This window comes from Anas platyrhynchos, chromosome 4, assembly GCF_047663525.1.
Source record: "Anas platyrhynchos isolate ZD024472 breed Pekin duck chromosome 4, IASCAAS_PekinDuck_T2T, whole genome shotgun sequence".
NCBI classification, from domain to species: domain Eukaryota; kingdom Metazoa; phylum Chordata; class Aves; order Anseriformes; family Anatidae; genus Anas; species Anas platyrhynchos.
In genome coordinates, this window is record NC_092590.1 from 71,383,793 (window position 1) to 71,408,702 (window position 24,910).

The 24,910-nt window shown below is 47.3% G+C and overlaps 2 protein-coding genes across 13 annotated transcripts in view; one reads left to right on the forward strand and one right to left on the reverse strand.

The window, feature by feature from the left end:
• Positions 1-4,347: 4,347 nt before the first annotated feature.
• On the forward strand, positions 4,348-20,993 carry LOC101793086 (uncharacterized). 3 transcript variants are annotated; one of them, XM_072037842.1, is made up of 10 exons: positions 4,348-4,708; positions 7,831-7,919; positions 8,561-8,971; positions 10,229-10,364; positions 11,787-11,875; positions 13,180-13,243; positions 13,949-14,037; positions 14,894-15,006; positions 15,865-16,021; positions 18,445-20,993. In XM_072037842.1, the coding sequence occupies exons 2-10, from the start codon at positions 7,835-7,837 to the stop codon at positions 18,594-18,596; spliced, it is 1,296 nt and encodes a 431-aa protein (XP_071893943.1). In that variant the 5' UTR covers positions 4,348-4,708; positions 7,831-7,834; the 3' UTR covers positions 18,597-20,993. The 3 variants fall into 3 exon arrangements, with proteins under 3 accessions (XP_071893943.1, XP_038034678.1, XP_071893942.1); XM_072037841.1 differs by lacking the exon at positions 4,348-4,708 and adding an exon at positions 7,582-7,728; XM_038178750.2 differs by lacking the exon at positions 7,831-7,919 and having other exon boundaries at positions 4,354-4,708.
• The window catches only part of NSD2 (nuclear receptor binding SET domain protein 2), a 106,494-nt gene continuing 102,482 nt past the window's right edge, over positions 20,899-24,910 (reverse strand). For all 10 annotated transcript variants that reach the window (XM_027455680.3, XM_027455677.3, XM_027455672.3 and 7 more), the window contains one exon: positions 20,899-24,730. In XM_027455680.3, coding sequence (XP_027311481.3) covers positions 24,462-24,730 — 269 coding nt within the window. In that variant the 3' untranslated portion in view covers positions 20,899-24,461. The remainder of the gene's footprint in view (positions 24,731-24,910) is intronic.

Genomic DNA, 24,910 nt, shown 5'->3' on the forward strand with positions numbered 1-24,910 from the left:
CATCCATTTTAGATTTGTCACATGAAAATGTCAACTTTGAAATGCATCTACAGAGGCAAAGTTGACATCTGCTAGCTTAGCTGGTTGGGATATTTGTGAGTAGGAGGTGTGATCAAAATACCTGCTCTTGCTTTTTGGGTGGATTCAGTGAAAGCTGATTAACCTTGGGCGATGTGCCCCCGCAGTGTGGGTGTGCATCTACTTGAGCACCCAACCACAGCCTAGACTCGGTGGTCCAAGGAAGAAGAAATGCTATGCATGGATGGCCTGCATGGTAAGAAAGCGTGGAATAAACACTATTTGCTGAACGCCTTCTTTGTCTGATTTATGGCAGTGACTGCTTCTCTCAATTTTAGCATGATGTGGAAGATTTTTGTGGGTTTTGTTGCTTTTTCTCCCAGAAACTGTTCTTGCTCACAGATGCCATTTCTGTGGTCTACTTTATTCCGTGATACAGCATGAGGACTTACCTTTCAGTATTGAGTTATAAGGACACGTGTGGCTGGCCTTGTTCCAGCTTTATGAATGGCCTTGTGACATGGCTCCGCTACACTTGCCTGCGCTTGCACAGTGCCAGGCATAGTCTGAGGTTTTTCTCTCCTGTGTCACTCCGACCTTATCGAATAGCTGGGAAGGAAATTCTGTTCCAGGTCAACTGCTCTGTTAAAACTCTTGTGACAAAGCTTTGAGAGTAGGTTGAGGTGCACATTTTGCCTATTTCATAGGGCATTTGCTTTGTGAAGGATTTCTTGGCACCCAGAAGCGTGACTCACTAATCCATTTTGCATGAGTAAAGATGTGCCAGGTTGCCTTGTCTTCCTGAGAATGGCCTATTCAGAATGAGACCCATCTATTTTCAGTCATCTGTGTCACTAGACATTTTGGAAAGCATAGCTGGCTTAGCCAAGTAGTTGGCTTTTTTAAAACGTCTAGGATTCCGTTCTAATACCAAGTCTTGTGGTTTTAAGACCTGGACTAATGACTCAGATACTGTCCTAAAGCTGTCCAGTATTCCTGACAGCTTCTGATTGAGCTCTGACATGGTTTATATTCTCCTCTCACATTTCCATGCACATCTGAGTGCATCTACATGTCCTGAGAGCAGGAAAGGAAAAATAAGACAATAAACAAAACTTGTGATGGTTCCAAAGCAGAAGAGGTAACTGTTTTCAGAACCTGCTGTGTTTCAGGATACCCACATCATACCAGACCTGGGAAGATTCCTCCAACTGCCTTTAAGAGCTTGGTTTCTGAGTAGCATTCGCTATTTGCTTCTTCCTGGTATTTATTTGTGCTGTTTTTCATGGAGGAGACAGGTGATGGACATGCCCTAGGAGTTATTGCAGGAGACATCTGACATCTTCATGTTGAATGTTCAGGGTTTGAATCCCCATGAGACCCACAAAAACGTGGGCAATGTGCCGGAGAGTCTTCAGTTGCTGTTGAGTGATCGATCCTTCGTGACGTGGTAATGCCATTGGTGTCTCAGCTGTATCTGATCCTTGAGAGCTGCTTGGAAATCGCTTCAGATAACTGCACTTTCTCCCTTTTTACTGGGAGACTTCCATTTATTTCATTAAATCATTTTTTTTTCTGTAGATTCTGCTGTAGAGCAGCTGACCAATGTATTTTATTTTATTTTTATTTTTTTTTAACCCAGAGCACTAAGTACATTTAACCTGCATCCTTAACACTGACTGTACAGAGGAGACTGACACTGGTCCATTCTGGAGTCCTACACATCATTTTTGAAGACCCCATTTTTAACTGATGGGAGCTAATTGAAGAAAATATTTAGTGTTTGGGAGCAGTACTGCTGAATTCAGTTTTTGTACTGTCATGCGTTTGCTTGGATAAACTCGGATCTGCTGCTGTAGCATACCTTTCTCCTGGCTATTGTCACTGTTTCTAATTCCCTCTAAATCCAGAAGATAAATATTTTTAAAGGAAGAGTTTTGAGGTATTTGATTGTAATAACCCATTACTTGGATTCCTCCAGCCTCTCTTCTGTGGGTTTTGTTCTTCCATCTGCACAACAGATTATGAAGGTTTCTGCTGGTGCAGCTTAAAAAGATCACGCTGCTGTTTTGTGGTTAGGATGCTTTTAGTCTTGACGGAAACGTGGTGATGTCTTCACTCTTCAAAGCTGTGGTGCCATCATGTGGCCATTCGGTCAGGCACAGGTTTTAATCTGTGTTAGAGCACAAAAAGCACTTGTGTGCGTGCCTTGGGATGTGTTGGTGGTTTTGCCTTGCTTTTCTTTCCTACCAGCATAGAAGTGTCCTGGCCCTCCTCTAGGCACAAGGTAGGTGTTAAGGTCCATGAGCAGCACATGGCAGAACTGCTTCCCTCCCCCTGAACTGAAGGAAATTCCTGGTGGCTGCCTTTCTGCTCGTCAAGGTCACGGTCTGCCTAGAACTGCCGAGGAGTCTGGTCGTGCTCCTTGAGCAAAGGCTGTGCTCCTTGGGAAGCTCATCCACTGCCTATGCTCATAACAATCTTGCAGGTAAGTTACTGGAGAGCTTTCAGAGGATAAATCATATTTATATTGCTGAATCACAGACTTTTGATGGGTCATTGACCTGAAAAGCTCTGAGTTCCTGTGCTGTTGTATGAGAGTTGAATTGTATACCTGGGCCTGGAAGAACCCTGTATCTGAAGGGGGGTTCTGGATTCCCAGTTGCTTCCCAATCCAGCAGACAGGCATAGAGTTCCCTGTGGGTGTCAGGAACTTCCAAGCGCTTTTTCCCCTCTGGAAGAGGAAGCACTGGCCAGAAGGTACCATCTCTGTATGCAGCCACAGTGTAGTATGACTGTAAAATGCCCACAAGGGTGAAGAAAACCAGTTTTCCAAAAAAGCACATATCTGAAGCCAGCTTGCACTTCGTAGCCCCTTATCTGATTATCTTGCTGTTTCCCAGGCAATAGATGTGGCAGGATGTCCCCAAGGTACCCAAGGCTCAGTGACAGGGTGCAAAGCAGGAATGTGTTGCCACACTTCACTGATGTTTGAGAGATGCTCTCCCTGCTCAGGGTTTCTTATTTAATAAACAAGCAGCCTGCAAACAAATAAGTCACTTGGATATCTAACACCAAAGGGATTTGCGGTCATTTGGTGATGGGTGGCAGTGGGTACAAACTGCTGGTGTGTTTGAGCAGCAGGCCCTGCTCCTGGAGGAATGCCACCACTGTGAGGAGCAGGCAAAGCCTTGAAAACCCCAGGGTGAGGGTAGTACCTGGTGCGTTTGGGGACACGAGGTTCACCACCTCTGGAAGAGCAGCTGAACTGATCAGAAGAGGGCCCTGCGCCAGCCTCGGGCCTTGCTTTTGATCAGCCACAGTGCTGTTCTTTATTTATCCCCTGCAAACCAACCAGCAGAGGCATTTTGTCTCAGTTGAGACCAGCCAGGGCAGGCCAGAAGTTTATAAATTTGTACTTCCAACCAATTTGTACTTCCTTGCCCTGAAGTTGCACCAGCCCCTGCCTGAAGAATGTTTTAAACTTGTCTGGTGATTGAAGCAACTGCGGGAAGCGGCCTGCCTCCCCTCCTGCTATGCTCGGGGCTTTGTTGAGGAGCATGGGAAGGGTTTGTGGGTGAGAGCAACCCCTTCCAACGCCTGACTGCTCTTTCTGAGCAGAAATGTCTCCTCATTTCCAACATGAACCTCCACTGACACAACTTGAGGCTGTTCCCTTTGGTCCTATCCCTGGTTACAGACCCTGTCAGGAGCTCTGGGTACCACTGAAGTCCCTCTGTGCAGCGGGACTACACCAACAACAACCACCTCCAACACTTCCCTCTCACAACCTCCCAGCCTGCACAAGGTGGGAGAACACCCAGCACATGCACTGTGGGCTGTGTGTGACAAACCCACCCGGGCCCTGGTGAGGAGTGCTTGGGGTTTGTGTCAGAGCTCACAAAGCTCAGCTTGTGCTTTGCTCTGGGGGGCTGCCACGGCCTAATGGCCCAAATCACGCAGGTTGTGCCTCCTTCAGCCAAGTCTCTGTGGCTGTAAATGAGGCACAAACAGTGAGCAGAATAGCTGCTGGTACACACACAGGAGATGGGATGGGGCCTCACCCCAAACCCATCATCAGGATTGCTGGCTTTGATCCTGACAGCAACAACCTGGCCCGTCACATTGGGGGGCGAGTGCTGAGCTCACCAGGGCAGGGCTTTGGTTGTGGCACAGCTCGTCTCAGTTGAAATGGGAGCTGCTTTGAACTGGGGGGTTCTTCCCAGGCTGATTTTCTTCTTGCAGGAAACCCTAGGTGTCTAAAAATGAAATCATTTCGCTTGAGGGAGATCACGGGGGCCTGGCCAGCCGCCAGGCACAGCTCTGCCTGTTCCTCTTCCCTTAGCCCGCTGAGTTTCTGCACCCCACGAGAAGAGGGGAAGGCCTGCAGCTCTGCTCAACTTTCAGTTTGCATCTCACCTGGAGGAGGCCAGCAGCGCCTCGGCAAGCCCTGCTGCTGCTGTCCCCGAATATTAAACCCCCCCTTTGTTGGGGGGAGGCCGATCTGCCCGAGCCGCATGATCAGCATCAGCTGACGGTGCTGGGCACGGACCCGGGGCGGGATAAGCAGTTAGCTGTGGGAGATAAGCTGCTGGGCCTGCCTCTCGGCCAGCTCCCTCATTCCTCGGGGGAAAAATGGGTGCCTGGCCCTCGCCTCTGCTCTGGAGCTTGGCCACGGCGTGTCTGACAGGTGAGGCCTGCTGGGGCTGGGTGACACACGGTGACACTGTGCCACCGCTGGGCTTTGCCACTGAAGGGTGGGCAGAGGGAGGGAGGTGCTGGAAGCAGTGTTAAAAATGCACAGGGCTGAAAGCATAAATATAAAAATGTGCTTTTTAAAGAAAAAAAAAGGTGGGGGGGGGGGGTCTAGTTGGTCTGCAAATTGAGGACTTGCACAAGTGGCCTTTGCACGGCCTTACCTTAAACCCAGAGGAACAGGATGCCCCGGCATGTTCACTTTCATGAGGTGTTTTTGGCTCCTTAAGAGCCTGAATATTTTTGTAGTTGTGCCTTTGTCAGCCACATTCCTTGCCCTCCTCCTCCTGCACTGCTTTGCTATCAAATAACCGCGTTCTTATAACTGATATTTTGGCAGCGTGGGATCTCCAAAACTTGTTGCGCTTGGGGCTTCAGACCAGGTTTCTTTCAGGGCATGTCTGGCCACGTGAAACTTGGAAACTTCTTAGGGTATGGTGCTGCCCTGCGACCTTCCCCTTCCTGCAGTCCACCAGTGGTCAGGGGCTGGTGGGGGTCCATGGCCACCTGCCTTGTTGGGGCAGGGACCCGCCAGCTCTGCCAGAACGGTTTGTGCTTCACAGAGCTCCTTGGCTCCTTCCCATCTGACCCCCTGGCAGCCCTTCTCTTGAAATTAAATCGGGGAAACTCACCGTTTCAAAAGCCTGTTATTCAACTGTTTAATTCACCAAAGTAGTGTTATAGTCACGTAGATAACCACTGGTGCTTGGTTGCGTGTGGCTTGAAGGACTGGTTCCTCCCAAATAGCAGGCAGTGCTGTTGTGCAAGGCTGGGAAGAAAAACTAAGGGGCCGTCCATCCTATTTCTGCATTTTGTGAGTTCTCAGCCAGTGCCCATGTGCCTGCAGATCAGCGGGGTTGCATGTGCTATAAATCAGGAAGGGTTAGCTCTGCCATCAAGGGTTCAGTAACTTCCCTTCCGTGACATCCTTGAGGTTTTTTTGAATAAAACACCATGCCAAGTTGTCACAAAAAGACATCCCTCACGTGTCTCTGGAGGTACTTTTGTTGATTCAATGTGTTAAAAAAAATTGTCTATAGAAAGCAGAATCCCTGATTCCTGCTGTAAACCTGTGGACACTGTAAGTGTGGAGAGAAAACTGTTTGGAGAGCTGAGCAGGTCAGTTGAGTATTGCTTTTTTCATACCTGTGATGCTGTAATTGGTAAAACCAAACATTTAGCTTTTTTTTTTTTTTTTTGTCTAAATGCTCAAAACTATTTTTTTTTTCCAGCATCACTACTTTTTTTTTTCTTCCAAAAGTTGTTTAAACAGCTTTATGAAGTGCTGGCCACTGATGGCTACTGATGTTTTGGAATGATTATTAATTATTTAATATTATTTAGTGATTATTCTAGTAACACATTATGAAAGGACAACTTTCACTAAAATAATCCATCTTAACAGTGCCACCACTTAACAGCAGAACCAACCAAACAGTGAAAGCTTATGAGAAAGTAATATTCAACTAAAATACCTTGCTTTTAAACAACAAAACCAGACGTGGGTTAGCTGTGTGCAATCCAAAGTACCGAAATCCACTGCAGTCTCTGGCAGATGAACGTTTGGGACAGGTTGCTGTGCAGGAGATCACATCGTGGTCCTTCTGAGAGCTTTTCCTGGGAGGACTTTATGGTGCCCTCAAACTGCTTCTAGTGTTTACTTTGAGATTAGCTTAATGAAGATTTGGGCTCGCTGCCAGGCAGGAGAAAAGAGAAGCAGACTGACTTCAGCCCCTAAGGCAGGGGAGGGGAATCGCCTGTCTCTGGTCAAAGCATGGCCAAGAGCTGCATAGACCAGTGCTGGTGTCTCTTGGATGTTGATCTTGGACAAACAAGTATGAAAAAAAAAAAAAAACACATCACTGTTAAATTCAGTGGTTCTGTTTTGGGAGATAGAGCCAGAAAACGTGGGCAGTGGCCCAGACAGCTGGGTGTTCATCTGCTGCCTTTCTCAGGACTTGTAGAAAGACTGGGTCTTCTGAAACGCTGAGTACAAAGCGGTCAGTATACGCTTAGGAGGGAGCACGTTGAAGAGGTTGTTTCCTTGTGATCACAGCTTCATAAGGACTCTTTTATTCACTGACCTCTTTTTGCCATAGAAACCTAAGTGGTGCAGCTAGCCAGCTTCATCTGCGTGCTGCTTTTTATGCTGGGGCAGCACTAAGCACCAGTACCCGCGGTGCCCAGCATCATGTGGGCAGACATGGCCCAAAGAGTGTGAAATCAAAGGCTTGAGGAAAGCTCAAAGAGCTGGCTTGGGAAGGACCTTGCAGTGACCCGTGTGTCCACAACCACCACATGGTGTGGCTCCAAGCTCTCATCCCTCACCTGTATCTTGCCGTTGGGTGTCAGCTGCATTCTCTAGTCTCCATCACCCTCCTAAAGCAGCTTCTTAAAATAGTCCTTTTGCTTTCCCCTTGGAGGCCACCTGATTTTGGCAGCCCCTCGCCGTGGTGGCTGGAGGAGCCCAAACCTTGTGTGATGGGGAGTGACAGTTCTGGGAACGCGCTGCTGGGCCCTGAGTCACCCGTTTGGTCCTGAAATAAAACCTGACGTAACTTACAGCTCTTAGGTGACGCACTCCAGAAACAGCTTAATTGCCTGCTGAGTTTGATGCCTTCTTATAATCGCTATTCCTGGCAATTTAACAAATCCTTTACTTTCAGAGCTACTTGTTTTTTTCCCAGCTGCCTCCAAGAGAGTAGCTGGGCGTATCTGTGAACCTCTGGCTTCCAGTAACTAACGAGTCTTATTAAAAGAATTGAAGGGGTGTGTGTGCGCCCTTGAACTGCTTATACCACACATTAGCACTTTGCCATAAGAGGGCAGGTGAGAGGAAAAAAAGCAACGGGCAGCCATAGCTGCAGACTGATGCCGTACAAAGCTGCATGTTTTCAGAAGCTGCAGTTATTTGATGGAGGAAATCCCTGCCCTGAATTCCCGACCCAAGCTGATGTGAGTGCTGTGGTGGCATGAATGGGCTGGTTTTGTTTTGCTTTGTTTGCTTAGTACGGCGCTGCTAAATGAAAACCGACCTGCTCCTTCTCTTTTGTTTAGCTCGATGGGCTTTTCCTCCGTTCTGAGACTGGAAAACATCCATCTCCCATGGTCATGTGCTGAGAGATTGCTGTCATCAGCAGATACGAGTTCAGTCTATTATGGATTACAGCAAACAACTTGAACGGCAGTAATACCCCAGTTCTCTGAAGATGATGGCTTTTTGGCTAAGAAGCCACCACTGCTCTTACAGGGGAGGGATTTGGGAATCAAATCAAGTCTCTGCCCACGGGCAGGTTCCCTTTGGGTTGCTGGATGCATCTCCAGAACAGCTTAAAAGAAATCCCAAACCCGTGACTTTTTTTTTTCTTGATCCCTTTAACCAAGATGGGATGAAACAGGCAGCAACTTGACAAGCATCTTAAATCAGATTGCTGTGGGATCTCAGGGTGAGCTGCCTTCAGTGGCTGCCCCTAGCAAAACCAAATGTTTCGGGCAATTCTCACAGCCCCTTATCTAGGAGTGTCAGAGCTCCTCAGCATGGAGCTTGGATGATCTTACGGGTCTTTTCCAGCCTACATGGTTCTAGGACTCTAATGCATGTCCTTGATAAGTCTCTCGTGTGCCAGTGATGTTTCTATATTGCTCTGTAATGGAACATAGAATAAGGCAGTTTCTAGACATCAAACAGGGACCTGTGGGTTAAGCAGTTGTTAAAAACCTAATGGGACGCCTACATTAATTGGAGAGCAGTAATCTGACCAGTAATGATGTTTTTTCCTGTTCTTAGGTATTGCTTTAGGCCAGCTGACCACTACCCCAGCCCCGATTGCATCAACCCCACTGCCTCCCAGTGCCACCACGACCTCTGCCTCCACACCCCCAGCTGCTGGGGGGGTGGCCACCACCGCAGACCTCGGCACGGCCACAGCTGTGCCATCGGCAGACCCCAGCACAAACACATTTGCTCCAGCTCTGCCCACCACCCTGCCGGTGACTGCGACCATCCCTGGGATCACGACCACCTCTCACGCACCCACAGCCGCATCCACCGGTGCCTCGGCCACCCCTCCAGATGTCACCACGTCTCCTGGGGATCCACCAACAGCTCCGTCCCTCACCACCGCTGTGCCCTCCAACTGCAGCAGAGTGAACGTGACAGCGTGTGCCCCTTGCTCCCCAGGGACGTTTCCCAATGATGGTAAGAGTTTGTGCTTGCCCCAGCTCTTCCATGCGAGGTGGGAAAGTTGAGAGGTCGGGGGAGGTGAGAGCAGCACATGGTGTTGGGGGCTTGGATGGGGAGCAGACATGCGAGTGAATTTGTTGCATCCTTCTGAAGTGAAAGGCGTGGACGTGGCTGCCTTGTGCTGTTGGTCTTCCTGAGGTTTCCCCAGCAGGATGGAGAAGTGGTGGGATTGCAACCACGAAGTGTAACACAAGTGCAACCTCATTTACCAGAAGGAGGATGTTTTTTTTTGACATAGAGGGCCAAAGACAGGAAAAGTCTCAAACTTTTCTCAAAGTCTCAAACTCTCTAGTGGTTGAATGGGAATGAATCCCTGCTACAGAACCAGCCTTTTCCCTTGGGCTTGAGAAACCACCCAGGCAACCTCTGTTGCAGTGAAGAGTTTACTTTATTCAGAAGCTCTTTGCATGTTGCAAAGTATTTGTTTTTTCAATGTCCCCACCCAAAAACCAAACCAAAACAAAAAAATAAAATGCAAGCCATGCACTTCCCCTGCTGCTGGGCTCTTTCCAAGAGAGGCATGAGCAGAGCTGATGCTCTAGGGTAAACCTGCAGAGGACAGGAGGCAATTCCCACCACCCTTGTGTGCTGGATGTGTTACTGCAGGACCTTGTCTTGCCCATGCTTTGTCCCTGCAGTGCCAAGGGCTGGTTGCTGCAAGAAGTGGGACGGTGGATCTGATGTGTGCCATTACAGCAAATCCCACGATTGTTCTGCGTAGCTCAGATCTGTTTTGTGGAGCAAAGACTGCTGGAGCTTATGTCTGGTGGGAATACTGCCTTGCCTGTGCTCAAAGAAAAGCTGGTTCTACTTATGGCAGATTCTCTGCTCTTGGGGTTTTCTGCTTCAGTTCTGCTTCCTGCAAATGTAAATTTGCTAAGGAATCAAAAGAAGTGTGTTTTTTTCTTTTTGTGTGGTGGTGGAAAGTAAGGAAAACCCTCTTCTCCCCTCAAACTGAAAGAGGAAAAAGCAGTCTTGGTCTTCTCACCAGAAGTCCATGTTGACAGAATTGAGCCCATTGTCTTATGGCTGTTCTCCCGCTCGCTAATGGAGCACAGCACCATCACTAGCATTAATATCATCATTTTCCACCCCTTAAGATAGTCTTGCTGGAGGACCTGGATCTCCATTCATTGCTGTGCCCCATGCTGACCAGCCCAGGGGCTGAAGTTCAGTCTCACAGCCCTGTTCCCCCATCTCTGTCCCTTTCAGATGCCTGGAGTTGCTCGTGCTGCACAGGAGGCTCGTGCACGGACCCTGGTGCCTGCACTCCCTGCCCAGTGGGGCACTACCAGCCCGCGTGGGGACAGCAGCAGTGCCTGCCGTGTCCGCGGGGACACTACGCCAAGTAGGTGACCCAGGGTGGTGGAGGTGGCTGGTGGCACAGAGCAGGGACCTTCTCCCTCAAAACCCTTCCCAGTCTCACAGAACTCTTCCCATGGGCTATGGGAAAGTGCTCCCAGTTTTTTTTTTTCCCAGGGGACCTGCTCAGTGCTGCTAAATCTTTCTCGCCAGGAGCCTCTGGTGGTGTTGTGCTTGTGCTGAGGGCTTCTCGGTGTCCAGCTCTCTGGTGGCCCCTCATGTTTCAGACGTGTTATAGGGGGAACGGAGATCTGCCATGAATTAGGGACAGCGTTTGGGACTGAGGTGGGGGGATCTTCAGCATGGACGTGGTGCTTTTCTCCTGGGTGCCTCAAGCAAACAGCTTCGTTCCTGCATTTTGCACAACTCCTTCCTCACACTACGTTTCCCTTCCTCCAAGGGATCTCATAACAGGCCTGGTGCCTGGCCCTCTGCTGCGGCCTGGCCTGTGGCCACTTCTAGCCCCTCGGGGCTCCAGGTGGCCTGCAGGGAGCGGTTCTGTCCCAGGCCTTTGGAAAGGAGGAAAAAGGCTGAAAGGAGGGAGCAGGGAGAAAGAGCCATGGCAGCCCCAGTGGCATTGCTTCCAGTTTTTGTGGTACTGGGACTTCTCCCACTGCCCCCGGGCCATGAGCAGCTCCAGCTGATGCAGAGCCCTGTGTTGGCTTGGTTTAAGCCAAGTATTTGCTTTCTTTTTTTCCTCCACAAATCTTGCTCAGCCCTGGGGTTTCCAAAGGGATTAAAGAGCGTGTCCTTGTTTTCCTCCAAATCATCCCTGCATGTGTTAACAAATTCTTAAGCCCACATGCTCATTGTTGGGGATTTGGCTCTGTAATGCATGCACCAGATTTCCTCCTTCTCTGCCTTTCCATTTTCTTTCCCATCCTCCCAGAGGCCTGACGCGTTACATCCCCGTTCCCACAGTCCCTGTTGTTTAAGGTCAGGACTCCCACACACCAGTGCCTGCGGCTGAGCTCCCTTTTCGACTCTGTGACCTCTCAGCAGTGGAGCAGCTCCTCTTAATTCAGACTATGGGAGCTGAACACCATCGAGCACCTTCCCAATGCAGACCAACCTTCCTAGAGTGTGGATGTGAGCCTGACTCTAAACCCTGTTTTATTTTAAACCTGTCTAAAATCTATATTTTAAGGCCCAGAACTCAGAATTGGAACCTTTCCCTATAGCTCGTATGTATTTCCATACAGCTAGTGTTAATAATAGTTATTTTTTATCACTGGCCCCTTACCATTCAGACAATTTCAGGTTGTTATTTTTCTGCCTGAACTCCCTCATTTAAATTTCCCTGCTTTTAGACTTGTTAGTGGAGAAAAAGAGCTATATTCCACTATCTTAAGCATGGAGGACCCCCGATGAGTGAAAATCACCCTAATCTCTGCTCTGTTCCCCCCAGCACCACGAGGAGCACCGCGTGCTCGCCCTGCCCACCCGGCCATTACGCGAACGAGTCCGGGGCCGCAGCCTGCAGAGCGTGCCAGAAAGGTAAAGTTTGGGTTTGGTTCGTATTCAGCCCAGATGAGCTCGCATCAGACTGGGAAAGGCTCTTTTGTGGGGCCAGATGCAATTACCAGGTAACTTAAAAGCACTGGAGAATAAACAGGTTATTTTGTTCAGGCCAAAAATAGAATAGCAGCTCTCCTCTCTTACTGTTATTGATGTTTTATTAAAAAGAAAAAAAAAACAGGTCTCAGACCAAGTCATGTTCCTGTTTGCAACTAGCTAATACTAATACCGCAAGGAAAGCCTATTCCTGAAAGCCAGGAAATAAATTTTATGAAATTTGGTTATAGCATAAAGGGGTGAGGGGGGTCAAGAAAGGAAAGCATTTCTCTTACTTACAACAACAAAAAATAGTCTAAAACATTGTGGTTTTGTTTTTTTGTTGTTGTTTTGTTTTGTTAGGCTGCCTCCTGCAGTCTGAATATTAAGTGTAACACTCCCCTTACCTCCCAGACATCGCGAGCTGGGTTTTCAGCAAGCTTCTTTTTGTACCTGGACGTATGCAACATGAGCCTGGTACAGCGTGTTCGCAGACAGCGTGACAACACGTTCAGAAGGGGCCAGCATTTACTTATGCAAAAGCCTAATTAACACATGCAGCGCAGCAGCTATTCTGTATCCAAATTAAGAGCTCCTTCTACACGCACAAGTGGTCTCTTGAAAAGCCGTGCTCAGAACTTCTCAGCTCACACCTCAATCTTGGCTATCGTTTGGGGAGTTTGGGAGGCAAAAAGCGTTTTAGGCAGCAGTTGGAGACTGTCACTGGTGACAATGGTGCAGCATGTCACTGCCTTCACTTGGCAAATTTGTTCAGCGTGCTAGACCACAGGAGGACTCCAGGAACGTGGCCCCCATGCTATGCAGTTATCGGTTTAAAAAGATGCATTTTCCTTGCAGAGAGTGGAAGGAAGTTTTTCTTTCCTCTTGCTTGTCTGTAGTCCGTGGTACTTCTTTCTATGCCTCCTCTCCTCTTCCCTGCCATGCTGGAGGGAGTCCATTTCATAGAATCACAGAATGGTTTGGGTTGGAAGGGACCTTAAAGATCATCTAATTCTTTCCCCCTGCCACGGTCAGGGACACCTCCCAGCAGCCCAGGCTGCCCAAATCCCATCCAGCCTGGCCTTGAGCACTGCCAGGGATGGGGCATCCACAGCTTCTCTGGGCAGCTTGTGCCAGTGCCTCATTTCTTTGTGTGTAAAATGAAGATGAGCAACTGTCTGACAGTGTGGGGACAGGGATGGTGGAGGAAAGATCCTGACAACTTGCTCCTTTTTTTTCTCTTCCAGGTTATTTTAGCTCCCAGCAAAATGCAGCTGTTTGTCTGCCTTGCCTGCCAGGATCGTTTTGCAAGTAAGAAATCCCTGCGTGACCTTGGGGACAGGATGGGATGGCATATCTGGTAGCAGCCACTGAGCTATGAGAGCCAACATGATGGCCAGAGGGGTGTAACCGTGGCTCCCAGCTGGTGCTGAGCTGTGGTGAGAGAGGGGTTGTGTGATGGGGGGAGCATCCTGACAGCTGGGTAACCCCAGAGTGAAGAAAAAGTGGGCTGTTGGCTTGTGTGTCCTGGGATTAGCTGGCTGCAGGCTTTGTAGCCAAAGCAGATGAGCCTGTGTCACCTCGTGCTCACTTGTCCCATGTGCTGCAGCAGATCTTGGCTGAACTTTGAGTAAATTGCCATAGGAATGGACTCTGGGGCTTATGTGGCTACGTGGTGGGTCTGTTGCTCCTAAATCCCTTCAGCACCCATCGAGCAGCTCCACACGAGTTTGCTAGGGAGCAGCAACAGCTGGGACACTGAGTTCTGACTTGTTTCATGCAAACAAGCAACCAAGGAGAAGCCAGAAATGCCATCATGTGCCTGACCCTTAGACATAGGGGGGAAACCACACGGGGGAGAGACACCACAGCTGCCTACAGGATGGCAAAAGCTGGTAGACAGCGGAGAATTCAGCCCCTGGCTGTGAGCTGATATAAAAGCAGGCGTCAGCGGGTCGGCTCAGTCTCAAAGCGTGCTGGTCATATGGTGTTGTCTTGCTCTGCTCCTCTCCCCAGCACCTCCAGCTGCTCGATGTGTCTGGCCTGTCCCGGTGGGCACGAGGCTCTGCGCGAGGCAGCCGAGGCGTGCGCGCCGTGCCGGGCAGGTGGGTAGCATTGGGGGGCTGCACTCACAGGTCACAACAATTTCAGTGCATTGCACGGCTTTGGGCAGTGCAAGGAAGCAGGGTATGTGTGATTTCAGCAGCAGAAGGGAGGATTTCTTCCCCAAACTTTTGTCTTTTGACCCAAAGGGCATCGCTCCCTGCCATCCTGAGTGCCCCGGCTGATGTCTGTGGAGCAAAATTCTGCTGCTGCACCGATGGAAAGATGCTGGGAGGGTCTCTTTTTGGCCCTTGCTAGTGTGCCAGGATGTGCTGTGCCAGATCTTCCTGCTCCTGTGGTTAATGCTGGGCTGCAGAGCACTGCCACCAGCCTGCACCATGGAGGGAGCACCAGGGATGCTGCAGTCACACACGCTTTAACCATGCAAAGCAGCATTAATCGCTCTGAGACCCGTGACTTTCCTGACCTGTCACTCCCTCAGAGCTTCGGAAACTGAGCTGTGTGTTAAACTTTGCTTGGCAAGTTTTGAGCAGCTGGAAAAGGTGTTTGAATCCCAAATTAGAGGGGATGAAATGCTGCTGACCTCCAGCTCCAACCTTCCCTCTGCTTTAAAGCCGCAGCTCAGCACTGAACCCAGCTCCCACTGTACTCCTCAAACACACTGCTTCCACATCTGAAGCCAGATGTCATTTGGTCCCTTTCCTTGCACTTATTCTCCTTTTCCTGCCCCTTTGCCACCCAGCAAGGACCAAAGTCCAGGCTCAGCTTTTGTCATGCACATCAAGTATTTCGTGCTCTTTCTCCTTGTGGCTTTGAAAGCGAACTCATCCATATGCAATTTGCAAAGGCCCCAGGGTCTAGTCCCAGATCTTAATTTTGTGCTTGTTTGCTACTTAGGTATGTTCAAAGGTCCCGGTGACACCGCGTGCAAGCCCTGCGAGCCAGGAGAATACCAATTGCAGCAGGGCCAGGAGAGCTGTGACCTGTGCCCAGAGAACCACTACTGCCCGGTGAGTCTCCTCGGGCTGCTTTGGCAGCCTGGCTTAACAAATACAAACGTCCCGTGACGAGCTAATGCACTTTTAATTAACGCCATTTTTAGCTGAGCCTATTTCCTTTCCTTAAATACAGACAGAGCCCTGACAGAGGGAGCTGCTTGCAATTATGACACCGGGAGCCTGGCTTTGTGCCACCCTTGGAGCTGCCCGGCCTCGGTGGGCTGTCAGGGGATGGGGTATCCATTAACTGGGCTGTTTGGCCTGTGGACTGGCTGGATAATGACACCTTCTCCCTTCACCCTGCTCTAAGTAACACCACAGGACCTGGCAGGCCGAACTGAATGACAGCAGGTTCATTTTTGGGTTGTTTTCCTCTAGTGCTAACGTGCGCCACCCCTTCACACTCACCTTTAATATGATTTGGGGTGGTGTTGGTGTCTCCCAGCTGTTCGCAGCACTGTCTGTCCCCTAACCCCCTCGGTTTCTGCACAGCCCCCAGCCCACACACACAGAGGGGTGCAGTTACCTGCTGGGCGAGCACACAGGTGGCTCCACCTCGGCTCCTGAGGGTGAGGAAAGGAGAAGCAGCAGCACCACCAGCACCTGATGCTGGCGATGCTGCAGTTTCAGGTGGCTGGCTGCTAGTTCTGCCTCTCTGCCCCAGTTTGTGTCCACCAAGGGCTTCATGTGGGGGCTTGAGTCACTTCTAATCTCTCTCCTGAGCCAGCAAGGCAGTGAGTACCTTATAAAGCAGATTTTCACAGTGTGCCCCAGGCCCAGAAGCTCTCATTATGGAGCAGAGGCGATGCTTACACTGCTGCTGCCTTCCCCGTTGGCTGCTGCTGAGAACTTGCTTTTTCTCTCGATTAGAGCCCGGACGTGAAACCAACCAAGTGCCCCCCTGATGCCTTCTGCCCCGCGGGCAGCACGGAGCCGCAGTACTGCATGGAGGCCTTCCTCTACAAGGTGGGCAGCTCCTGCCAGCTGGCGCCGCTGGCCATCGTCCTTCTGGCCCTTCTCTCAGCAGGTGAGCATCATCTTCTCCAGCCTCGGGTTGTGCCAGCAGTAGGCTCTGGGTGGTGTATGTTACAGTTCCTGAAATCTGGGTTTCTACTAAAGGTCCTTCTGGTTGCTCGCCCCTTTAAAAGGAAGCAGCGACCTGGCGTGCCTTCTGTTGCTATCAAAAGTGGCCGCGGAGCTCAAAGCCATCCCACTGCCCCATATTCCTTAATTTCCCTGTATCTTTACAGCACAGTGACCTATGGTGTCACAAATATGAAGTCTATGCTGGAACCAGACTGCAGTCACATGGTGAACAGGCTGAGTGTGGTTTAAATGCATGAACCACCCTTTAACATGTGCTTCTCACCCCACACAACTTCTCACTTTCAAGTGCTGCTCTCTATGCAAACACGAGTCCTTTCTCCCTTAGTAAGGAGGGGTAGTGCTGAATATTACAGCTCGTGGGATAATGAACGTTTGTTGTCCTTGGGAAGCAGCTCTGTCTGTGTACAGCCTCCAAAACAGGAATATCTTGGCTGCCCAAAGGTAGGAAAACGGGTGATTTCCTCCCATGCATGGGACTTCAGGTTTCCTAAAAGCATCCCCTCTGCCCCAGTGGTATTTTTCCAGTCAAAGACCACCCATTCAGTGCAGTGACTGGGGGAAGCAGGCAGTGGCATGGAAAACAGGCACCTGCTGCACTTAGCTCATTAGAGGGCATCCCACAACCCAATGTGCATCCCACAACGATGAGTAGGCATTTGTAACCTTAGCAAAGGAACAATAAGAGTTGTGTAGTTCTAAATGACTTGTTACCTCTGATTAAACTTTCCCCCAAACTTTATGATGCAAACTGAGCAGCTGTTACTGACTGTGAAAGGATCAGCAGAGCAAGCTGGAAGAGGGGTGTTCAAGCTGAGGCTGATCGGTGTGCAGGGACATGAAAAGAAATCCCATGTTAAATGCCACTTCCTCTACCAGCTTTTTTGCCACAGTGTTTTTATCTCCTCTGGGTAATCTAAGGCATTAAAGCCACCTACCCCTGAGTTTCTGTGCTTGAACCCCACTGTTCCGTGCCTTCTGAACACGCGTCCCCCCGTGTGGCTCACTGCTGTTAAAAGGCAGAGGAGAGATCAAGCAGGTGCATCGCTCCCTGCTAGGAACAAAAGAGAGCAGAGCTTCAACACCAAAGCAGCATTAGCTGCTCCCGTCAAAGTCCTCTCTTGGCAGATGAATATGAGGAGGAGAAAATCACTTTACACTGGGCAGAGGCTGTGGGGGCTCTTTGGGGATCTCCAGGAGCTGCCTGGACATGGGGCTGGGCCCCCTGCTTGGGGTGGCCCTGCTGGGGCAGGGCTCAGAGCAGAAGGCCCCAGAGGTCTTGGCTATCCCGTGAGGCTGTGAAAAGGGCAGCAGAGGCCGGAGGAGCTACAGGGCTCCTCCCCAGGAGGAGTGGACGAGGGTCCCTCTCGGCTGGGACTTGGAGCCACGCGACAGCTCCCGCACCTCGGGAGCCTGGATTCCGCTGTGCCAGGCTACAGTCCAAAAATCTGCCCAGACAGATGCCATCTGAAGCAAGTATTAATTAGAAAAAGTAGATTAAAATGAAGCATATGAAAAGCCTGCCCATGCAGGAACAACGTCCAATTAACCGGCGTTTCTGACAAACGAGGCTGAGGGGGTCACAGAACAACATTCCTTACTCAAGTCCTGCATGGCAAAGTGTTTGCTAAGAAAAGGGGCAAAAGAAAACAGCCCACGCCGGAACCCGCGAGCATTTCACGGCTGGGCTAACAGATCAGTTGTTTGCAGTGAGACTGTCTGCTCACACAACCTAAATTTGGATGTATTTGTCTGGACATATTGCATCACTGCGACAGATTTGTGCTCTGCTGTTAAGATCACTTTTCCTTGATTATGCTTATGCCAGAAACAAACAAAAAAATGTCACAGTACTTGATATTTGCCAATTATTTCCGTGTCTATGCCCAACCTAAAAGTAATTTTTTCTGACAGTCCTGATCTCGGTCTAGACTCAAAGTTAATCTAGGTCAGTTACTTCTTGTGCTTCATTATGAGCACTGCACAGAGCAAATGCATCTCTCAACAAGGTCTTTCAGAGGGGTGGCACAAATGCAACAAGTCTGCATTGATAAGATGCCAGGTGGGTAATGACAGTGCCACAGAGCAGAGAGTAATGAGGAACAGAAAAACAAGTAACAGTGATTTCATTAAAACCCGCTGCCATTTTCTGTGGCTTTCAGGGTAAAGCTGAAACTCCAAAGCTGAGCTGTTACAGCTGGCCAACTCTTTTTTGTGCGCAAGCGTAGGAGGAGAAAAAACTTCATTCCTGTAAGATAATACAGCAGTCAAAAAGCACTAGAACAAACCTCACCTGACACTTCTCCATTCTCATCTGAAAATCAACCATCGTTCCTTATGTTCCAGGTGGAATCTTTACCATTTTTGTGATAATACTGAAAAGAAGGCACGAATCTAGCAAGAACTCATTGAAGTCCCTGCTGCTGCCCAGGAAATCGGAGTGGCACGCAACGTACGGCGTGATGGAGCACACAGAGCCCGTGTATGCTGGCTGGTAGCAGAGGAATTGCTAACGGCAGGCACGTGTCTGCATATGTGAAAATGTTTAACAATCACCAACCCATTTCTACATAACCAAAATAAGTGCAGAAAAATACAATTCAAAACAATTTTCAGCTGTGACTACTTGTGCTAATCAATTCAGCCAAGTGATGTTTGAAAACAGGCTGAACAGCACAAGTCTCCCCCTTTAATTCTGGGCTTCACTTACAGATAAAGTCTCCTTTTCTTTAGAGAGAGAAAAGCCAAACTCCTTCTTTCAGCAGTCAGCTCAACAACTTGGGCAAAGACTTGACTGCTCCAGTTATCAAGGTCTCCACAGCACAAGTGTTTCCACCTAAGCAGGACCTAAGATGAATGTATTCCTTTAAAGAACGTGCACATGTATTTACTTACTTACTATTCTCAATGCTTTACCATTACTTTAAGCAAGGGTAAAATAAGGAAAAGGATCCCAAAGCTTTCCCCTTCCTCTCAGCTGTGGGAAAACACATGCAACTGAGCTAATGGCTGATTCCTAGACAAATACATCCCTTGTGTTTCCTGCTGCAGTCTCTAACACAGTGCCTCATCCTACAGAAGCAAAGACAAACTTTGGGCAAACCTGGCAGGAATTTTCTTTCTTAGCCAAGCCACACAGGTAAGACATGAAACTGCACGAAGTCCTTTGGGGTGCAGCTCCTGACACAAAACCTTCTCCTGTACAGCCAGCTCAGGTGACAATTCCAGCTGGCTACAGAGATGTGATTTATATTTCACAGCAACAATTTAAAACCTTGTCGGTGTCTGTGTGGCTGGCTACCTCTTTTTAAAACTGCTGTATTTTCCCTATTATGTTCTTTCTCATTACGTTTTGCGTTCTGCACCTTGTCCTCGTTGCCGTTTGATCTCAGCAGCCCAGCAGGCAGGCAGGCACGCCCATCAGCTGTAATGGGGTCATCAGTGGGGCCTCTCTTCTTCTAGAGTGAGATTCATTCACGGACCAGGTGCACTGCAAAACCCTGCACGGACCAACCAGCTGTGACACGTGCACAAAGCCGTGCTTCATTAGCTCTGAGAGCCCCCGTGAAAGCAGTACTTACTATTAAAAGAGCTAGGCTTTGAAACGAGTGTGCGTGGAGGTGGCAGCAGGTGTTACTTCTCACTTCAGTCTTTTCCCTGGGCTTAGGCAGCAGCAGTCAGCTGAAGGAACGCAGCTGGCGGGGGGTTAAGTGGCTGCTGCCCTCCCCTACTCATTCTCCTCACCCCAGGGGAGGTTACTGTGCTTTTTAATAAAAAGGAAAAGAAAAAAAAATCACTTCTCTGCTCTCTTTTGGCTATGTCAGATGAGTAAATGAACTGGAAGAGAGGTGTCATTCTTTGTGGGTGGCAGGAATGCAGGCAGTAGCCCCGTCACCTGGATCAGCAGCAGCAGGGACAGTATCTCTAAACCACACACCAAGCTCAATCCTGTCCCACTTCGTTATCCTTCCCCTGAGGATTGCCCCAGCCCCCTTCTGCCCTAGAACCATCCCTCAACCTCGTTTTTTGTCCACCTGCTCCCAAGCCCCATTTCTCACTGAAGAGAGAAATGGTTACTGTTGGTTACCTCCTGTCTTCACTCTTTAGTCCCTTCTCCCCCTCTCCTCCTCACCCCCAGCTACCTGCTTGAAAGCTGCTGTCCCTTAGGGCTTCCCCAGCTCTAAGAAATGCCAGCAGCGGCCCCAGCCCACAGGGGACAGGGTGGGGTCTCCTCCTCATGGCTCACGTGCTGCAGTCCACAGGGGCTGCAGGAATGATGCCTGCAACCCTCTTCTGTCCTCCAGAGAGTAGGGGGATGTCCCTGGAGAGCTCAGGGATGGGGTAAGACCCAAACTAAAATCTGGCTGAAAAGGAAAAACGCGGTTGAATTCAAACCTGGCCCAACAGGAGCAGCAGCAGTGACAGCCAGCTGAGCCCAGCCCTGGTGGGAGTGCCTGACTGCAGCTCGAGATGGTGCAAGTCTGCAAAATTAGAAGCAACAGAAAACAGCACCCTAACAGGAAAAACTGGACTGCAAAAAGTGTCAATATTTATGTGATAAGCAATGCCGTGGAAACAAGTCAAAGCACAATCACCACCAGTTCCACATAAGCTTTAAGTGTTATTTCCAGTGAGTCTCTTAGGAAATCCTGGAGTGCAACTTCTCACTAAGAAAGAACAACATCCAGTTCGCTCACTGCCAAGCCATACCTGCAGATCATGTATTTGATTAAAAAATAATTAACACATTTTTTTTTAAAGCTGCGATTTTTTTTCCCAAGAAAAAGAATTAGCAACCTCTTAAATAACTAGGAATAAATTTTAATATTTAATAAGACACTGAAGTTTCTCAAGCAGTCAGACATGGAATAATGTGACTCAACAATGTGGAAAAATTGCATTAATGTGTCTCTCAAGGTATTCTGCTTCTCAAAGTAATTCAAATAAAAAAGCCCCTAAAAATTGACCATGAACACAAAGCTACAGAACAAAACAGACATTTAATCTGATTATTCTTCCTAGACTGTAAGCAAATTCATCTAACATATTCAAAAGAAAATTGTTTCCATGCTTGCTCACGTGATGAAGGAACAACAAATTTTGAATTTGCCTATTATGTACCAGCTTGGACAAGTCTGCTGGAAAAGGAAAGACATCTTTCTATTTCTATGGGTGAGACACAAATTACATAATTTAATGCCACATAATATGCCATACTTAGACGTTATTTAGATGAATTTATAACAGAAAATCTTTAAGCTGTTGATGCTAAGAAGCATTGAGTTGCATCATGAGAAAGCTCAATTTTTCCAAGATTGTATTTGAACAGTGGGAGAAAGAAAATAGTGAAACAACTTTTCTTTTGCCATCTTTTTAAAACAATACTTCAGTCTCATTTCCCAGTGCTGCAGAGTAAGGTATAGAAGCCTTCATTAAAAAACACCCTTCCTGAATCAGACGCTAAAATTCTCCCAGATCACCTTCTGAGTGACCGAGCTGAGCTCGCAGGGTCAGTACTTATTAAGGAAGAACATGGTCCACGTTTCTGTTAAAGATCAATCTCCAAAGTATGTAATCAGCAGAAGGAACAAAGTCCTAGCAACTCAAAAGCAAACCTCTAGTCTGGAGTCTTTTTGTCTGCGATGCAAGCCTTCATTGGCCCGAGGAGCTCAGTAACAAAGAGTAGAGAAGAGGTAGAAGGAAGCAGAAAGTCAAACAGCCACTCGCTAAGATCTGTTTGTGTAAATTTATCATTACGAAGGAGTGCTGAGAGCGATTGCTTTGAACACTGACGTCTTTATTTACCCACAGACAGATACAAAATGGGTGGCTGTACTGCATCCTGCCGTACTAAATGTGCTTGTGACCCCACCTGCAAGGAAGGCGGGGAGTTGTAGGCTCCGCGACCGATCTGAAAACTGATGGTTTTTCTGCAACAGTGCCAATCAATAACTGATCAATGAAGCTGATGGCTTCTGGAAGTGGGTATCTGCCTATTAGGACTTTGGGCATAACTGTTCCAGGGTGCCAGAGCTGTTATACCTATGTATGAAGAGAAAAAGCAATAAAACGACTAACAATTTAACAAATTATAAAAGCAGTGGAATGTAAAGGTAAGATTTTATAATAACTTATTTAAAGGTATTCTTATAAAGCCTTCCTTACATGGTATAGTATTCAAACAAATAATGGTCCCAATGACATAAAATTCCTTCATTTTGTTTAAAAGTGATGAGGAAAATCTTTCTACTTTACTACCTGATTTCACTTTCCTCCCCTCAAAAAGCAATAGCAATGTACATTACACAATTTTTTTGGTTTTGATTTTAAGCACAGGCCTATGCTTCAGTCTCAGTATTACAAATATCTATAGTAGAGGAAAAGTTTCTCCTCAAACTCAATTAAGAAATCTTCATTTTCTTCCTTGAGTGCAAGGCTTGGTATACCAGTTCTAGAATACAAATATTTAACACTTTCCCCCTACTTCGAACTGTGCTATTTTTTTTCATAATTACTTGGGGAAAATAAAAAACAACATCTTCCAACAGTGTTTATACAATGGATTAAAAGAACAAAGCAGTTGTTTGGTTACAAAATAGAAATTAAAAGAGTTCAGGACAGGGCAAAGCTACATTTAAAACCTGTTTCAGTTAATATCTCCTAATAAAACCAAAGTTTTAAGTGTTGGGAACAAATGGGGATTTCAGTTAATTTCAACTAAATCTGCAGTCAAATCCTGAAAAAATACGTTTGGAAGGAAACATACACTTTTAAGATATAGCAAGGCTTCAATTTCAAAAGGGCTACACAGAGTTTCTGCACTAGTAAAGGCAAACTAAGCTAGAACATACACAAATCCTAAATGGACATGAAGGCGCACATTGTGTTTACATAGGCTAGGTAACAATGGCACAAGTCAAAACTTACTTGTAACGCTGCCTAATCACACACCAATGACATGCACTGGGAAGAAAACAGGTAAAGACATTTTTCTCTACCATTTTTTCCTAGTTCTACCATTATTTCCATTAAAACTAAATCTTGTGTATTCATCTCACCGCACTGTGAGAACCTACTGGGAGCAAAGTGTTCAAAACAGCTTTGCTGATAAAACACAGTGGCGATAAGATAGTCAAGAGCAGAGCTCCTAAAAAAAGGAAGGCATGATTTCAAACAGTCTGCCAAGTCAAGTAGCCAGTTTTACATAAACTGCATAAAAAACGAACAGAATTGGGCTAAATTTCACACCATAATTTTTCCTTACATGGTTCATCAAAAATCTACTTCACTTTTAATTAGTTGTTTTGATAACTTAGTTTTTGGACTTCAGTAGCTAGTCAAGTTGCACCTTCTGTTTCAGGGTTTCATTCATGATTTTCTCTTTTGTTCCTTGTTGGGCATTTTTTTCATTGCACGAAGTTGCAATGCTTAGAGTTCAAGCATTCCAAAGAAATGTTTGCCTCTGCATTTTACTCGACATTAAGGAAAAAACTTTTTTTTCCAGATAATAGGTTTTCTATGATTTGTTTCTATTAAGACACAAAAATCACAGAGTATTGGGCCTAGAATGCAAGACGATATCCCTTTAAATCCAGACTTGTACAGCTCTGCAAGATCAAGTCAAGTTTTGCTGGAATGAAATACAGGAAAAAACAGTATAGAAAAAAATCTCTTACGATGTAAAATTTCCACTCTCTGGTACAGGGTGTACAGGGTGTGCCTTTCCCACCATGCACTATATTTCTTGGTGGAAGGATATTTAAAAAAAAAAGGTTGTTTAGGAATCATTGGAGAGCAGTTTTATAGGAGCACAAACAAATTGTTTTGTGTGTGGTGACAGCGAGATACGCACCTGGATCGTGAATGGCATTCAAGCACTTGCTCTAAAACACACAAGGCAAGCAAATCTCATTGGGACCACGGACCAAGCTATTTCTTACTTAAAAGGACTCAAGCTAATAACTTCTTTCAAGGATATACTATTTTAAACATCTGTTGGTTGACAAATACTATCTTAAAACCTATGTTTACGCCTACCTGGTTTGCTTTTAACCTACCTCCAATCTGAAAGAATATTGGAGGGAACCTTTTACATTCGTAACAATTCAAGTGTAACTGTAATGCTGAGTAATAAGTTTGGTTTGTCCTGAAATTTTCTGAACTATGCAGTTCGTTATCAGTGCAGAAGCAGCAGAAGACTGCTGTGGTTGGCTCAGTGGATTTATAAAAAAAAAAATAAAACAAAACAAAAAAAATCCCCCCCACGTAACCTTTACAGAATATATGTAAAATTGTGTCCTTCCCTGGTCATATTCACAACTTATCTACAAGATAGTGTTGGCAGTAGAAACTGCAGTCCATGACTATTTGCATTCAGCTCTCATCCATCTGTTCCTCTGCTTTCTCTTAGGCTTCAACTTGTTCAGTTTTTTGCGGGGTTTCTCAGTCTTCTGAGTTTCAACAGAATCCACCCCAAGAACATGTTCAGAGCAGCATAACTGTCCATTCAACGTGGAATTTAGTACTGTCCCGTCTTGGTGTTCCTTGCAGAAAGAATTTGGGCAGAAGTGGCAGAAAGAAACAGAAGGTTTGCCACAAACATCACAGTGGTGCCAAGGACACTCCCACTTTCCTGTGACCAAAACCAAAGAACAAATTACTAGGGAGTAAAAAAATGTCATGGTCTTTTATAGAAGTTTTGTGTTTTAGCATCTAAACAATGCACGACTTCTTTCAAAGCTAGATGAGACAGGATTACTGTGGCTAATCTCAAAAATAAAAATGCTAAATCATAATTCCAAAGCTCAACTGA

Bases quoted from the DNA above. Each gene is read 5' to 3' on its own strand.
- LOC101793086 (XM_072037841.1), top strand. From the start codon at position 7,688: ATGGAGGAAATCCCTGCCCTGAATTCCCGACCCAAGCTGAT. The intron at 10,365-11,786 runs GTAGGTGACCCA...TGTTCCCCCCAG, and splicing joins CCGCGGGGACACTACGCCAA to CACCACGAGGAGCACCGCGT. The intron at 13,244-13,948 runs GTAAGAAATCCC...TCCTCTCCCCAG, and splicing joins CTGCCAGGATCGTTTTGCAA to CACCTCCAGCTGCTCGATGT.